The sequence below is a fragment of the Epargyreus clarus genome, unplaced genomic scaffold, assembly GCF_041222505.1.
Source record: "Epargyreus clarus isolate Ecla_fem2 unplaced genomic scaffold, WU_Ecla_fem_2.2 ptg000025l, whole genome shotgun sequence".
NCBI classification, from domain to species: domain Eukaryota; kingdom Metazoa; phylum Arthropoda; class Insecta; order Lepidoptera; family Hesperiidae; genus Epargyreus; species Epargyreus clarus.
The window spans coordinates 1,796,829-1,812,628 of NW_027332232.1; the positions used below are offsets into that span (position 1 = coordinate 1,796,829).

The 15,800-nt window shown below is 39.2% G+C and overlaps 1 protein-coding gene across 1 annotated transcript in view; it reads left to right on the forward strand.

Moving 5' to 3' along the window:
* Slik (Sterile20-like kinase) overlaps positions 1 to 15,800 on the forward strand; it is a 64,991-nt gene that overhangs the window by 22,864 nt on the left and 26,327 nt on the right. The window contains exons 2-6 of the mRNA XM_073087122.1: positions 10,887 to 10,989; positions 11,394 to 11,519; positions 13,195 to 13,368; positions 13,958 to 14,156; positions 14,805 to 14,935. Coding sequence (XP_072943223.1) covers positions 10,963 to 10,989; positions 11,394 to 11,519; positions 13,195 to 13,368; positions 13,958 to 14,156; positions 14,805 to 14,935 — 657 coding nt within the window. The 5' untranslated portion in view covers positions 10,887 to 10,962. The remainder of the gene's footprint in view (positions 1 to 10,886; positions 10,990 to 11,393; positions 11,520 to 13,194; positions 13,369 to 13,957; positions 14,157 to 14,804; positions 14,936 to 15,800) is intronic.

Sequence of the window (15,800 nt, forward strand, 5' to 3'; positions counted from 1 at the left end):
CTACCACTTCCCTCGAGAGTACAATTACTAAACTACTGTTCACAACCTTACGCGGGAAAGCATTATAAAGGTATAGTCCGCGTAAAACTGCTAGTCCGCTTTGAATATAGAAATGAATCGCGTCGCCATAGCAAATTGTATGACTACACCTGCTCGCAACAACATCAGAGCGGACAAGCAGTTTGGCGATAACTATAAACATCAAATCGAAAACAGGATGAGAGTGTAGGAAGTTGGTAGCTAGTAATAAAAAGCACGCCAGCGGGTCGCCAGTGTCCATTGAGTGCCCCCATCGTCCACCGTCGCTGGAGCAATTAGAGACAGATCTCGTATTCAGTGGCCGTCTCAATTGTGAGAGGTTGCGGTACTAGTTATAGGAGGTGGCGGACGCGATTTGATCGAAGTGACGAGCGTGTCGTATGCTGCGTAAGTGGTGACGTGGACTCAAGGATAGATAGGATATGGAGGTCTACTAAAGTCCTGTAAAACTGTTACACCTACCTATACAACCGTGAAAGTAAGACTGTATTGAAACGCCTAGTATAAGCGTGTGTCTTAAAAAAAAAGTATAATTACCGGGGAATAGATAAAAGCCTGAGATCTTAAGCGAAACCGCAGGTAAATGCTAGTAAAACATTATTAATTGTCGCCTTTATATGCGGACTAGTAAACATCAAAATGGCGATTAATAAATAGCACGCCAACGGGTCGCCAGTGTCCATTGAGTGCCCCCATCGTCCACCGTCGCTGGAGCAATTAGAGACAGATCTCGTATTCAGTAGCCGTCTCAATTGAGAGTTGCTGCGGTATGAGTTAGAGGAGGTAGCGGGGGCGATTTGATCGAAGTAACGAGCGTGTCGTATGCTGCGTAAGAAGTGACGTGGACTCAAGGATAGATAGGATATGGAGGTCTACTAAAGTCTGTAACACTGTTACACCTACCCTTACAACCGCGAAAGTAAGACTGTATTGAAACGCCTAGTATAAGCGTGTCTTAAAAAAAGTATCATTACCGCGGAATAGATAATAGCCTGTGATCGCGAGCGAAACCGCAGGTAAATGCTAGTAAAACATTATTGTTTATCGCCTTTATATGCGGACTAGTAAACATCAAAATGGCGGTGGGTCGCTGACGCCAGTGGGTCGCCAGTGTCCATCGTCCACCGTCGCTGGGGCAATTAGAGACAGATCTCGTATGCAGTGGCCGTCTCAATTGTGAGAGGTTGCGGTACGAGTTAGAGGAGGTGGCGGGGGCGGTTTATGTAATCGAACTTACGAGTGTGTTGTATGCTGCGTAAGTGGTGACGTGGACTCATGGATAGATAGGATTGAAGGTCGATTAAAGTCGGTCATAAATGCTTTATCGTGAAATTAAGACTGAGTTGAAACGCTTAATATAAGCGCATGTTTTTAAGTATACTCATCGAATCATGTGAAATTTGCAATTTAAAGTTCTATATGTAACGAAAACAAAAGAAACGAAAATACGGCTTCAATGAGAAATTTGTTATTTGTAGGTCATGATTGATTACGCAGTTCGATTGTCTGAGTTGACGCAATGGCATCTAAAGGAATATTAGCGTCATAAACCTATTACTGTTCCATTTTGGGCACAGGGGGCCTACCACCATATTTTTAAAAACCATCATAGTTCAGGAAACTTTTATTTCAATATTGCATTAACATTATTTTGTTTCGTACCACGACCTCCTTAACACAGTAAAATATTCCGTCATACGCAGTTGAATAAACTTAAACCCTTATTCATTTTTCGCTTATCCATTGTATAAACCCAACTGAAATTGTCATATTTTGCTTAAAATGTTAAATTTCCTGCAAAAAAAGAATAAATAATTTCGACCGACATAATACAAAACTGGTTATTGTAATGTTATAAAAACAATCTTACGTTAACGAGGTTGTGGTACGTAATATCAATTTATGATTAAAATAATATTGTTTTAAAAGATGGTAGTAACCCGCCGGGTCTTGTCTCAGAATGAAAACCATCAAGCCACACTCCATGGCAGTCCATGGCGATGGATAAGTGCAAATTGGTAGACTTATAAGCTAGTCTTCGGTCAATAGAACCTATTTTATGATGTTATCTTAATATTATTTCGTAACATGGTCATCTCGACAGATTACAAGTGTTTGATTAATTTAAATTGAGTCATATACATGAGAACGGAAATAACTGTATACACATTATGTGTTACATATTATGCACTCATACTGTACTGATAACGCTTAACATTTTTCCTGTAATTTGTGACACATATGTTTAATTTGCAAATGTTTCACTGCATTACAATACAGTTAGTGGGTCGCTAATTACTTGAGAAGCAGTGACAGCCTAGTGGTTAAGAAATTCGGCCTCTTGATCGTGGGGTGAGGGGTTTAAATCCCAGGCATTTGCTTAAATGGTGAAAACATCGTAAGGAAACCTGCGTACCTGAGAAATCTTAGAAAAGTTTCCAAATTCGTACTTGTCCAGCGCGGTGGACTATGACCTAATCCTTTATACTGAGAGGAGACCCGTGCACAGCAGTAAGACAGTGATGGGTTGATGATAATAATGAATTACTTGTTGTGGATAGGGTTCCTGTTCGACCCCAGCTCATACAGGTGTCTAAATAAATATATAGTAAACAGTTAATAAACAAGTTTTTTTTATAATCTTCTCAAAAAACTATTCCACTTTATATCCATATTATTATAATTAGGGGCGCATATTAATTGATTGGTCCACCATATTGGATTGAGTATGACGTAACTGATCTAATCACGCATAGTCATCTAAATCAAATGTGTATGCAAAATTTTAGCTCAGTCGGATATAGGAAGTGGGTCAATTTGACTCCCACATACATACGAATAAACAATCTGAGTTAAATAGAAGCTTGTAAAAACTGAATTGTGTAGGCTTTGTCTATTAAGAACAAATTAATTAATATAACAAAAAAAATACATGATTATTTTTGGTTTTCCATGTAGTAATTATTTTATAATACGCAAATAAAAATTATTTAATCAATTTATAATTTCTAGAACGAGGTTTATAAATCATGACTTTTTAGATGCACGCTATGTGTGTGTATTGCAATTTAAAAACCGCTGTCGCCTATCAACTCGCGCCACATTTACTACAACAATGATGTCATTATCACTTGTACCACTCAAGCGACATAATAACTCTTAACTTTTAATAAGAGTTATTACAATTTATATTATTAATCAATAAAACCAATACTTCGAAGGTATTAACAGTATTTCTGCTTGCCATAGATTAGTGAAGATTACTCACTCCTAACAAGAAAATGTAACCAGTTTTGACAATTGAAATTGTCATTGTCATCTGTTTTCTGTTAACAAAATGTAGTTTTTAGATAATATACGAATGAAACGATATTTCTCCGCACTTTTTCTTCGATTTCGTGTTTTTGCCACCACTTACTGCACATGTCGGCATTGTTCCGCGTAAATTACACCATGACAGCCATTAAATGGCTGACACATTTGTCAGCCGTTTAAGCCATTTAATGGCTTCCTTCAATTACAAGGCGGTGAGATATCTATACGTATCTATGCTGCTTGCATTAAAGTCTAACAAATTAACAATTATAATTTAATCCTGATCCTGATCATCACACAATTCCCCCAAAACATATTTTTTTAAATCCGAATCCGCTTTTATTTTTTTATTTGAACTTCTAAAATCTCTCCAGCCAGCAGTATGCAGCCAGCCAGTACTGAAGTAAATATACATTATTATTTTAAACATTGTAATATCTTCTAAATAACATCGAATAATTTATTAAATAATACTATAAAATAATTTGCTAACAATCATCATCATCATCCCATTATTGTCTCACTGTTAGGCACGGGTCTCCTCTCAGAAGAATTAGGCCATAGTCCACCGCGCTGGCCGAGTGCGTATTGGTAGACTTCACATACCTTTATGTTTTTTTTTTATAAATCTCAGGTATGCAGGTTTCCTCACGATGTTTTCCTTCGCCGTTTAAGCAAGTGACGATTAATTTCTATTGCCTGGGATTTGAACCTCGGACCCCTCGATCGAGAGGCCGAGCTTCTTAACAACTAGGCTATCACTGCTTTTTTGACAATATGATGACGTAATCCGCCGTCGCCCATCAACTTGCACCATGCGCTCATCACAAGAATGATGTCACCGTGACTAACCCACACGTCACATGTATATTCACTAGCGATCATCATTGACCATCCACGTCAACCGGATTGGATGCTTGTCCGTTATTATTAATCAATCTGTCCAGTGTTTGATTACCAAAGATCGAATTTGACAATAGTAAAATCAGAAATATACATGAGGCAAATACTGTGTATTCTGGTGTACCCATATAATATGTCCCCTGAACTTCATATGCAGGATCCCTTGGTACATAAGAATTAAGAGATCATGCCCCATCGCACCGCGATTTGATACATGTCCCGATCAATGCATTTGTCAGAAGCAGATGTCTGACTGAAAATGTTGTTAATATCTAAATATATATAACTCAAAGGTGACTGACTGACATAGTGATCTATCAACGCACAGCCCAAACCACTGGACGGATCGGGCTGAAATTGGGCATGCAGGTAGATGTTATGACGTAGGCATCCACTAAGAAAGGATTATGATCAATTCTACCCCCAAGGGGATAAAATAGGGGATGAAAGTTTGTATAAATCTTCTTAGTTAATAATATTACTTCGTAACGCGAGCGAAGCCGCGGGCAAAAGCTCGTATTGTCTATATGACTCCTTGCAACCGTACAAATAGTAGTGGAGTATTTTTCATTGCGAGAGGGGGCGTAGATACGGGCTTTATCAATGAATTTGTTCATTCATAGGTGTCTTATCAATTCTACTGTTCTAACAGTAGAGTAAGTTTACTCAAAAATTAGTATTTGTTTTTTTGTGATGGCACATTCGAACGTAGAACTCTTTGTGGTTCGACTCCGGCGGCACCGTCGCCACACCTATTTCTGTTTAATAACAGCAGTGTTAAGCGCTGCTGTGTTCTGGTTTGATGGGTGTGGTAACGGAGACATACTTTTCTGAGATATTCCAGCTTTGTCCTCAGGGACATCAGCGCGCCTGTGGCTGACCTCAGGTGGGCACCTAAACCTGCCTGGGGTTGATTACAGATGTCCAGCGGTAGTAGCCACTTACCATAATATGAACTGCATGCTCGTCTGCTACTCCTATATTACATAAAAACATCGCGACCTGGAAGCTTCTACTTGCCTGGAAGCTCCTGAAATGTTTCCGCGCCAAAAAAGTCACGAATGGACTTAGTACCTAATATTGCGTTTATTTGAAAGCATTTAACCCTTTTCCGCCCCCTTTGAAAATTTTGACTTCCAAAAATGGAAATTTGACAACGTAGGTTTGAAGAATAGGTTTAAAGATCTCGATTTCTCATAGAAGTCAGTTTTAATTTATTGTACTTAATTATAAGTTATTGTTCTCATGTTAATGACAATGAGTAGTTGAAGCAATCAATTCTTGATCTTCGGGAGGCAAACATTGGATAAACTAATTATAAATTTTAGCGTTAGCTGATCAGTTTCTAATAATCATGTGTGACTTCAATAGAATCGATATCGTCAAACATTACGTCCACACACAACATATTATCGCTTCGACGTATGTACGTGGTAAAAAATCGAAAGTGAATTCTTCGCGCACCACGCCGAGAGCGTAACTTAATTACGGAGGCGGTGACCGATGATAAAAAAAAACCGTTAAAATGATAAAAACTAAAAAGATTGGTCGGTTTTGAAAATTTAATTGTTAAATACCTAGAATCTATTTATTTATTTGCACCCTACCTATTCTTTTAATTCATCCCCTCTTTAACTCCTCACCCTAAGGTTGCCTCGAAGAAATCGCTGTGTTAGCGATAAGGCCGCCTTTTGTATCGTCCTAAATTGTATGTTTTTATTTTTGTTTACTATATTGGGTACAATAAAGGATATTATTATTATTAATCTTTTCAAGAACTTTAAGTAGTAAATGAACAATTGAACATACAGTAAACCTGATAGTTCTTTTTTAGGGTTCCGGAACCATAAAAACGGAACCCTGTTACTAAGACTTCGCTGTTTGTCCGTCTGTCACAGGGCTCTATCTCTGGAACTGTAATAGATAGACACTTGAAATTTTTACAAATAATATATAACGGCGGCAGCTATAAGAACAAACACTAAAAATAAAAAAAAACGTTGATTATAAAAAGGGGTCTCCATACAACAAACCGGTATTTTTCGAACTATTTAATCGTTATAGGTAGTCAGTTCAAATTTTCACAATGTATGTTGCTGCTATAATAACAAATACTAAAAATTAAAAAAAATGCAAACGTTTGGTGGTACGGAACCTTTCGACTCGACTTGCGACGACTTGCATTTGGTCCATTATTAGTAAGTAAAAGTAGGAGACGAGCATGCAGTCCACCTGATGGTAAGTGGCTACTGCCTCCCATAAAGGTCTTACGTGAAGTTAGCCAAAAATGCGTTTCTACTACTGAGGACTGAGTTAGAACGTCTCGGATAAGTATGTCTCCTGTAACACTGCTGTTATTAGGCAGACTAGGTGTGGCGGTGGTACGTACGAAGTCGATCGACAAAGGGTTCTGCCACATGGACAGCTCCTTCCGCATATCCTTAGTTTTATTTAAGGTCACACACAGATGAGTTGCTACTTCTGAGGACTATGTTTAAATGTTTGTATTTTTGCCGCTACCTTCAAAACTGAATACAGCAGCACGTTACGTTTTGAAGGTGGTAGAACCCTTTGTGGTTCGACTCCGGCGGCACCACCGCTACACCTATTTCTACCTAATAACAGCAGCGTTAAGCGCTGCTGTGTTCCGTTTTGAAGGGTGTGGTAAGGGAGACATACTTTTCCGAGGCGTTCCAGCTTAGTCCTCAGGGGTAGCGGCGCATCTGTGGCCGACCTCAGGTAGGAGTATCTAATCCTATCTGGGGTTGATTACAGATGTCCATGGGCGGCTGCATGCTCGTCTGCTACTCTCATATTATAAAAAAAAAACACTGCTGTTATTAGGCAGACTACGTGTGGCGGTGGTACATACTAGGTCGATCAACAAAGGGTTCTACCACATGGACATCCTTTCCGAAATCCTTAGTTTTATTTAGTTACACACATATGAGTTTCTACTTCTGAAGACTACGTTAAAATGTTTGTATTTTTGCCGCAAACTTCAAAAGCAGCAACATTACGTTACCGTTATAAGGTGTGATGGTATAATCATAATATTCTACCATCTGTAAAGTACCCATAACAAAAATAGATACTATAAATACGAGTAACTACTTGCTTGTAAATTAATGACGTAAATGATGTGTTGTTTGTTATTATGAATGAGATTCTCACAATGAACGTGATATAATGCGGTTAGCCGAATCGAAAGAGATAACATTCGAATCGTCTTGATTTATTGATTTGTTAATCCGTAGTAGCAGTACCATCTGGACTTCGTGCCCTCTTCTTCGTGCATCTCCCGTGAATGGGTTGTCTTTTAATTTTTATACAATGTTATGCTGTTCGCGCTCGCTTGCTAAACCATCACAAATTCAAACGTGTGGCTAGAGCTTTTGACTTGGTTTGTGTAGGTTTGCAACCGTTTGTAGCATAGCTTTTGATGTAGCCAAATATTTGTACACTTTTGAAGTTTGCAGCAAGTGCCAAGCATGATATTTATATATGGGACTTTTTTTTATTATTTTTTTGTCCTTAAGTTTTACAGAAACACTCTTATACTAATCCTAATAATTGACATAAGTTTAAGCCACAACTCAGCATAGTAGGAGTTACAAAACGGTAATTTAAAACCGTAGAAAATCATGAAAATTTGATATATTTGTATAGAAAACTATTTATTTAGAAAGCATAATTTTAACTGGTGTTGATATCTATACTAATATTATAAAGAGGAAACCATTGTTTGTTTGTTTGATTGTAATGAATAGGCTCAAAAACTACTGGACCGATTTTAAAAATTCTTTCACCATTCGAATGCTACATTATCCACGAGTAACATAGGCTATATTTTATAATAATATGGAATATATTTGATAAATAGATTTTGAGGCGGTACAAAGTTTGCCGGGTCAGCTAGTGCAATATAAATGTGTTTTGATGTAAAAGTGGTGCCACTATCGCGTGCCGGCGGAAACGCCGCGGTCCCGCCGATAAACTGGTGGCGGTTATAAAATGTGCACGATGAATCATTGCGGTGGGTGTGGTACAAGTTTATAGACGTGAGCGAGTGAGTTCCGCTTTTTTTTATAATATAGGAGCAGCAGACGAGCTTGCAGTCCACCTGATGGTATGTGGCTACTACCGCCCATGGACATGTGTAATCAACCCCAGATAGGATTAGATATTCCTACCTAAGGTCGGCCACAGATGCGCCGCTACCCCTCAGGACTAAGCTGGAACGCCTCGGAAAAGTATGTCTTCCTTACCACACCCAAAACGGGACAGAGCAGCGCCTAAAACTGCTGTTATTAGGCAGAAATAGGTGTGGCGGTGGTGCCGCCAGAGTCGAACCACAAAGTGTTCTACCACCTTCAACCACCGCTTGTAATACGACGAGCTTATGATATTCACGTTTTGCAGTCGTATTGTCAAATTATTAAGAAGTAGTTCTCCTAATAGTGAAAGTTCGAAAAATACTAAATAAGGTTTTGATAACATTATAAGTTCGAAAATAATAATTATTATCTATTTATTTTCATTCACATGCACTTTTTGGTGTCATATGAAGCAATTAAATTATATTTAGCTCATTAAAACGCGCGGCTACACGAAAGGTTTCAGCGTGTTTTCCGTATTCACTTATAACTAAACTAGCTGACCCGAAAAATGTTAAGGGTGAACAACCCTTATCATTTAGGGGGATGAAAAATAGATGTTGGCCGATTCTCATAGATACCGGATAAGCACAAAAAATTTCATCAAAATCGGTCAGGCCGTTTCGGAGGAGTATGGCAACGAAAATTGTGACACGAGAATTTTATATATTAGATAAATATTTATGTAGTTGACATCTTCCTCGAGCGTACGTCTCATTAACTCATTAATTCGTCGTATGCCGATATTACCTCATTTTGATAACTAAACCGCTCATAACTTACAACCAAACAAAACTTCAATAAACATTTAGTTGACATTTTCCTTGCGCGTACCTCTCATCACGGCATTTACAGCGATATTGCCTCATCTTGCGGGCGTTAATAAAGTAGACGATTAAATCGCTCATCACTCATAACATACACCGAACTAAACCTCAATAAACATTTAGTTGACGTTTTCCTCGGGCGTACGTCTGATCACGGCCCGTGCGGCGATATTGCCTCGTCTTGTTTACGTCGCCGTATCGGTGCAAGGACGCGGCGAGGTTGCTACGGTGAGGTCGATTTTAGTGCGTGTTTTGAATGAAAAGATAATGGTTTCTTGTTTTGGGAAAGTTTTTTTGGGCTATAAAATTGATGATAGGTGGTTGGTTACTGTTGCCTATGGACATCTGTTAGGAACTCATTATAGAACTGGGGTTCTAACTGAAGCTGATTATAGATGTGTGCCACTCTCTTGTGATATGATAATCGTCTCATATGTAAGTCAGTCGACATCCACACACCCACCTAAATGCAAAATGTCAATATGTTTAATGATGGTATCTTTGTGGTTGGACCATACTAACCCTACCATCCTCAACTATAGTATAATACAAAAATTTAGAAGATAGGTAATTGACAAAGTATTGACATTCAAAAAGTGCTCTGTAAAGAACCTATATTGAATTTAAAAAAAAAATGATTTTATGCCGTAGTAATTACCTTTGGAATAATTTAGACTTGTGCCTTTTAATGCCCAGAGTTGAAATAGGTCCTTCAAATAATAACTGTCTGCCGCCGCGCTCCCATTGGTACTAATTGCTAATTTTATTCCCCCTTCCCTCTCATCTGGCTCGTCCTAGATGCCATTCACCGCGCCCAGGCCGGAATTTATCTTCCGACACTAAATAAATATAATATTCCTAATATTTTAGCTTACCTTGTCGACGCCTAATTTTTGTCTCACTGCTGGGCACGTGTCTCCTCTCAGAATGAGAAGGATTAGGCGATAGTTCACCGCGCTGGCCAAGTGTATCGGTAGACTTCACATACCTCTGTACCATATCTCTTTTTAATGCCTTATTTTGTTATGTTTCTGTGTACACAAATTTGTAAATAAAAAAATACCTTTAAGAACTTTTTATGAAAAATCTCTGGTGTGCAAGTTTCTTCGCGATGTAATCCTTCGCCGTATGTGTGTCTTACATGTGAAGGTGGTAGAACCCACTGTGGTTCAACTCCAGCGGCCCCACCGTCACACCTATTTCTGCCTAACAACAGCAGTGTTAAGCAGTGCTAGGGCGCTGGAGTTGATTACAGATGTCCATGAGCGGCAGTAGCCACTTACCATTAGATGGACTGCATTCTTGTCTGCAACTCCTATATTATGAAAAAACTCGAAGAACTTCGACTCCGGCGGCACCACCGCCACACCTATTTCTACCTAATAACAGCAGTATTAGGCGCTGCTGTGTTCCGTTTTGAAGGGTGTGGTAAGGGAGACTGACTTTTTGAGACGTTCCAGCTTAGTCCTCAGGGGTAGCGGCGCATCTGTGGCCGACCTGAGGTAAGAATATCTAATCCTATCTGGGGTTGATTACAGATGTCCATGAGCGGCAGTAGCCACTTACCATTAGATAGACTGTATGCTTGTCTGCAACTCCTATACTATAAAAAAAAGTATTCACACATAGTGTCCTATTGTTTCAGATGCATGCCCAGAAGCGCCGACGTCATCATGTGTAAAGACGGTTGAGGGCGCCACACGACGCGCCACAACACAGACATGTCGTTTTTCAATAATCTCAAAAAGGTAAGTGTTAAGTTTACATGGATTGCTTGCACTCCAACTATATTTCAATTTCCGTGCGTTTTTCTCAACAACTCTTTACCCGCTTTGAACGGTCAGATTAATTCAAAAAATTTTACAGTTATCAAAACCTGATGATAATACAGGAGTTAGTTGAAAATTTTCGTACAAAGCATCCCACGCTTTTCGACACAATCTCATTAATTCTCGTCAGTCATTTTATTAAGTCTTATTTACTATTTTTTAATTTGCTTTAAAATAAAAACGTGGTTATTAGTATATTAAACTATATTTTCTATAATATTTACACAGTATAAAAATATTGATATTGTCTATTCTACAGTCCGAAATGTCCATAATCTTTTTGATATTGCTCGATCGTTCAAATTATCGTAATTTCGTTTCAGGTGCTGCACCTTGGCGGCGGCAATGACGCGAAGAAGAAGAAGGTGTTCAGCAACATCAGGGACAACAGCGACCCGAACGAGCACTGGGACATGGTCGGCGAGCTCGGCGATGGCGCTTTCGGGAAGGTGAGTGGAACACTTTGGCACTCAGGTCCAAAACTCCACAGTTAAGGACCTTGCGACTCCAGAGCAGACGCCAGTTTCAGGATCAAGACCAGGTGACCTGATCAAAGCTAGTCTGTATAAACTGAATGAGAAATCTAGAACTTGGCCTTAGGCCATAGGATATGATCGGATCACAGTTACACATATCACTATTTAAAAGGGTTTAGCAATGAATGCTCATCTTTTAGACTCGGACTAACCTTATCCAATCATGTGGCATACGTACAAGAACTAGTAGATTTTATAATAGTAATAGAGCAGATGAGACAGACGGACAAGACAAAATTAGAAAGGAAGTTAAGAATTGTTATGGAACCCTAAAAATCCTAGAGCATGTAACTTTAGATTAGACAAAAGTCCTCGAAAGAGATTATTATTCCTTATTTATGATACTGTGCACGTGAAAGTACACTTGAAAAAAATAGAAGATCTCTTGAAATAAATAACAACATTCGTACGGCTTCTAGCTCAAAACGTAACACCGTGATTCAGAATGAAAATAATCTAATTTTCCGTTAAAAACACATAAAAATGCCTATTCTCGTGGAAATTGGATAAAGTGAGCAATGTTGCGTAAATATTTACATGTGAGTGATATAACGATGTTGCTTTGTTGAACCAAATGTCGAAATTTGAAATGTGCGTCAAAATATTACTGTTTGCTATTTAATATAAATTTGAGAATCATGTTTTCTGCATCTCTCGTATTAGACGCCTACGTAAATCTGCCTGGTTGCTTAGTTTTAAGCGTTTCGTTCCCAAACCCTAAAAAAATGGAAACGTAATTGTAAGCCTCCGCTGTCTGTCTGTCAGTTCGTTTGTCTGTCTTATCTCTTATACTGTGAGAGATAGACACATGTATTTTTTGTGTATATTGCTATGGCCACTACAACAACAAATACTAAAAATAAGAAAGTTAAATACAAAGGGGTCCCAATTGCCCATACCAGAAACCGGTATTTTTCGGTATTTGGAGTGGTAAATATTGCATCGTATAAGGGGATAGTTTACATTTTACAATTAATTTACTACTGTAGCGACTTCTCGCTACTCGTCAAGAAATGGCGCTGCTGAATCACGAGCTATCGAAGTTTTCTAAACATCTTGCATATATACAAGCTCCGAACTGAGACTGTTGGAGCGCGCTCCCCGGGCACGATCACCGAGCCCGGCGGGAGATCTCCCTTAGTCAAACTACTATGGCTGAATAAAAAAATACTTCAGTACTAACACGTTTCAATGTATTTGCGTATATCCATTTAGTAACAGTTATAACTGTAGTAGTTGCGAAACGTTTCGTACATTCAAAGTACTGAAAAGGTGGTAGAATTTTAGAAAGTTGGTAGAACCTACCTAATAACAGCAGTGTTAGGCGCTGCTGTGTTCCGGTTTGAAGGGTGTGGTAAGGGAGACAGACTTTTCCGAGGCGTTCCAGCTTAGTCCTCAAGGGTAGCGGCGCATCTGTGGCCGACCTAATAGGTAGGAATATCTAATCCTATCTGGGGTTGATTACAGATGTCCGTGGGTGGCAGTAGTCACTTACCATCAGGTGGACTACATGCTCGTTTGCTATTCCTATATTATAAAAAAAAAAAAAACAAATCCCTAACAAAACTCTTCCATTCCTCACCCGCAGGTATACAAAGCCCAGCACAAGACGACGGGCCAGCTCGCCGCCGCCAAGATGTGCGTGCTCGACAACGAGGACGACCTCGCCGACTTCACCGTCGAGATCGACATACTGAGCGAGTGCCGGCATCCGAACGTCGTTGAGTTGCACGAGGCGTACTTCATAGATAACAAGCTATGGGTGAGTTTTTTTATAAAGTTGTCCTAAAATACCAATGTCCTCTGGTAATTGCTAGTTGAGAGAAGCTTCGGTGTTAAATTTGGTGTTTCTACCTTTGGTCGTTAAGGAGTTCCCTAAAGTCGAAGACTTATATGACGTCAATAAGACTTAATTTCTATATTATAGTGTTTTAAGCTAATTATCAAGTGTAGAATCTATAATATTCTTCTCAAAAGAAGATTAAGTTTGAACGTTTGCCTATTGCATTATCTTTTAAACACAAGAAAAACCACAGAAATCAGTATACTAGATTATCGAATCCTAATCACATATTATATTTTTTTTAACTTATGTATTTTTTTATCTTTACATATCTCTGCAAGGACAAAAAAGTCACAAAATTATAACTTTGTATTTTTTCTATATTTTTTGTTAAACATCAAGAAATATTTGAACGCACCACTTATCTATATTTCCTATGATATTTCGATATCTTTGCCAATGATTTTCCTATGATTCTTAAAATTTTTCTTCCTTTGATTTTGTTTGTAAAACATCACGAAAGATCCACATCTTCAAACGCGCCGTCAATCCCACTCTCACCCCGCAGATGCTGCTAGAGTACTGCGACGGCGGCGCCCTGGACTCTGTGATGTCAGAGCTCGAGAAGGGTCTCAGCGAGGCGCAGATCGCGTACGTGTGCCGCGAGATGTGTCGCGGGCTCCAGTTCCTACACTCGAGGCGGGTGATACACAGGGACCTGAAGGCTGGGAATGTGCTCGCTACTATGACAGGGGGGGTTAAGCTCGGTGAGTTGGTCCGACAAAAAAAATATATACACGTTCTACACTCAAAGACAAAGGTGTATACACAATTACACAGACCCAAAACAGATATCTAAATTCATTATTCCAGTATCTGTCTGGCCGGGTTCGAACCTAAAACACTGCGCTTCAGACTGGTATGGTGACCGTCCTACCTCGCAGAGGGTCAAAAATATATACACGACGAATAGATATGAATATTGTACAACTCTATGAAGGCTGGGGTTCAATTTTGAAGGCACCACCGCCACACAAACTCAAACCTAAATAACAGTATTTTTAACCGCTGTGGTGTTCTAGTTTTGAGGGTGTGGTAAGGTTGACATACTTAACAGAGGCGTTCCAAGTTAGTCTTCAAGGATAGCAATGCATTTGTGATCTTAACTATGAATCTAGTCTACCTGGGGTTGTGTACAGCAGTAACCACTTACCATTAGCTGGACTGCATGCTCGTTTTATACTTCATTAATATAAATAATATCTCGTACATTGTGAGAACCCCTATCAAGGCTTAAATATATTAAAAAAAATATTTAGCGAAATTTTATGCGGTGGTGATGCCACCGGTATTTAACCACAAAAACTAGCCTAACCAAACGCAAAATAAAACCTTTGTCAATATAACAATTGCAGCGGATTTCGGCGTGTCGGCGAAGAACAAGTCGACGCTACAGAAACACGACACGTTCATCGGCACGCCGTACTGGATGGCGCCCGAGGTGGTGCTCTGCGAGACCTTCAGGGACCACCCCTACGACTTCAAGGTATCGACGTTGACGCACTAACGAAATAGACCGCGACCGCTGTGGACGTTGATGTGGTGACGAAATAGATGTCAAATGGGTGGTTTTTTTTTTAACTTTACGAGAGGCATTTTTACGATTGTCCGTAATATTTTAAGGTGTGTACGTTGATGAACTAACAATCTTGACAATATTTTTTTTATTTATCGAATTTACCGTGGCTAGGCTAAGAAAATTGATGACTATGAATTGTTTATCATTTCATGGTACAACTGTTGACTTGAGAAGAAAATAGAGTCCTAAATCGGAGGTTGCATATTTATGGTTGAATGTAATATGCAAAATCTATGACGGTAAGTAGAAAGTGAGGCTCGTTGTCCGATTTGTAATATTTCGGCGGTTTCAAGTGAGGTGGAATTGAATAGAGTCCTAATGGGTGGGTAGAGAGTCACAATGGACGCTACAAAAACACGACACATTCATCGGCACGCCTTACTGGATGGCGCCCGAGGTGGTGCTCTGCGAGACCTTCAGGGACCACCCCTACGATTTCAAGGTATGTAAACGAGTATGGTGATGAATATACATTTGGTATAATCCGCGTAAAACTGCTAGTCCGCTCTGAATATAGAAATCAATCGCGTCGCCATAGCAAATTGTAATTTGTACACCTGCTCGCAACAACTTCAGAGCGGACTAGCAGTTTGGCGCGGACTGTAACATGTAGATAAAAATACCAGTGTTGTTTTATATAAAAAAAAAAAAAACTAAAAAAAATAGGCACCATAATGTTGACCAATTAATAATGCAAAGTTTGTTCAATATGGTGAATGAAAAAAAAACGTTTTAGTAGTTTCAATTCTTGTTATACGCACTTATTAGGGTT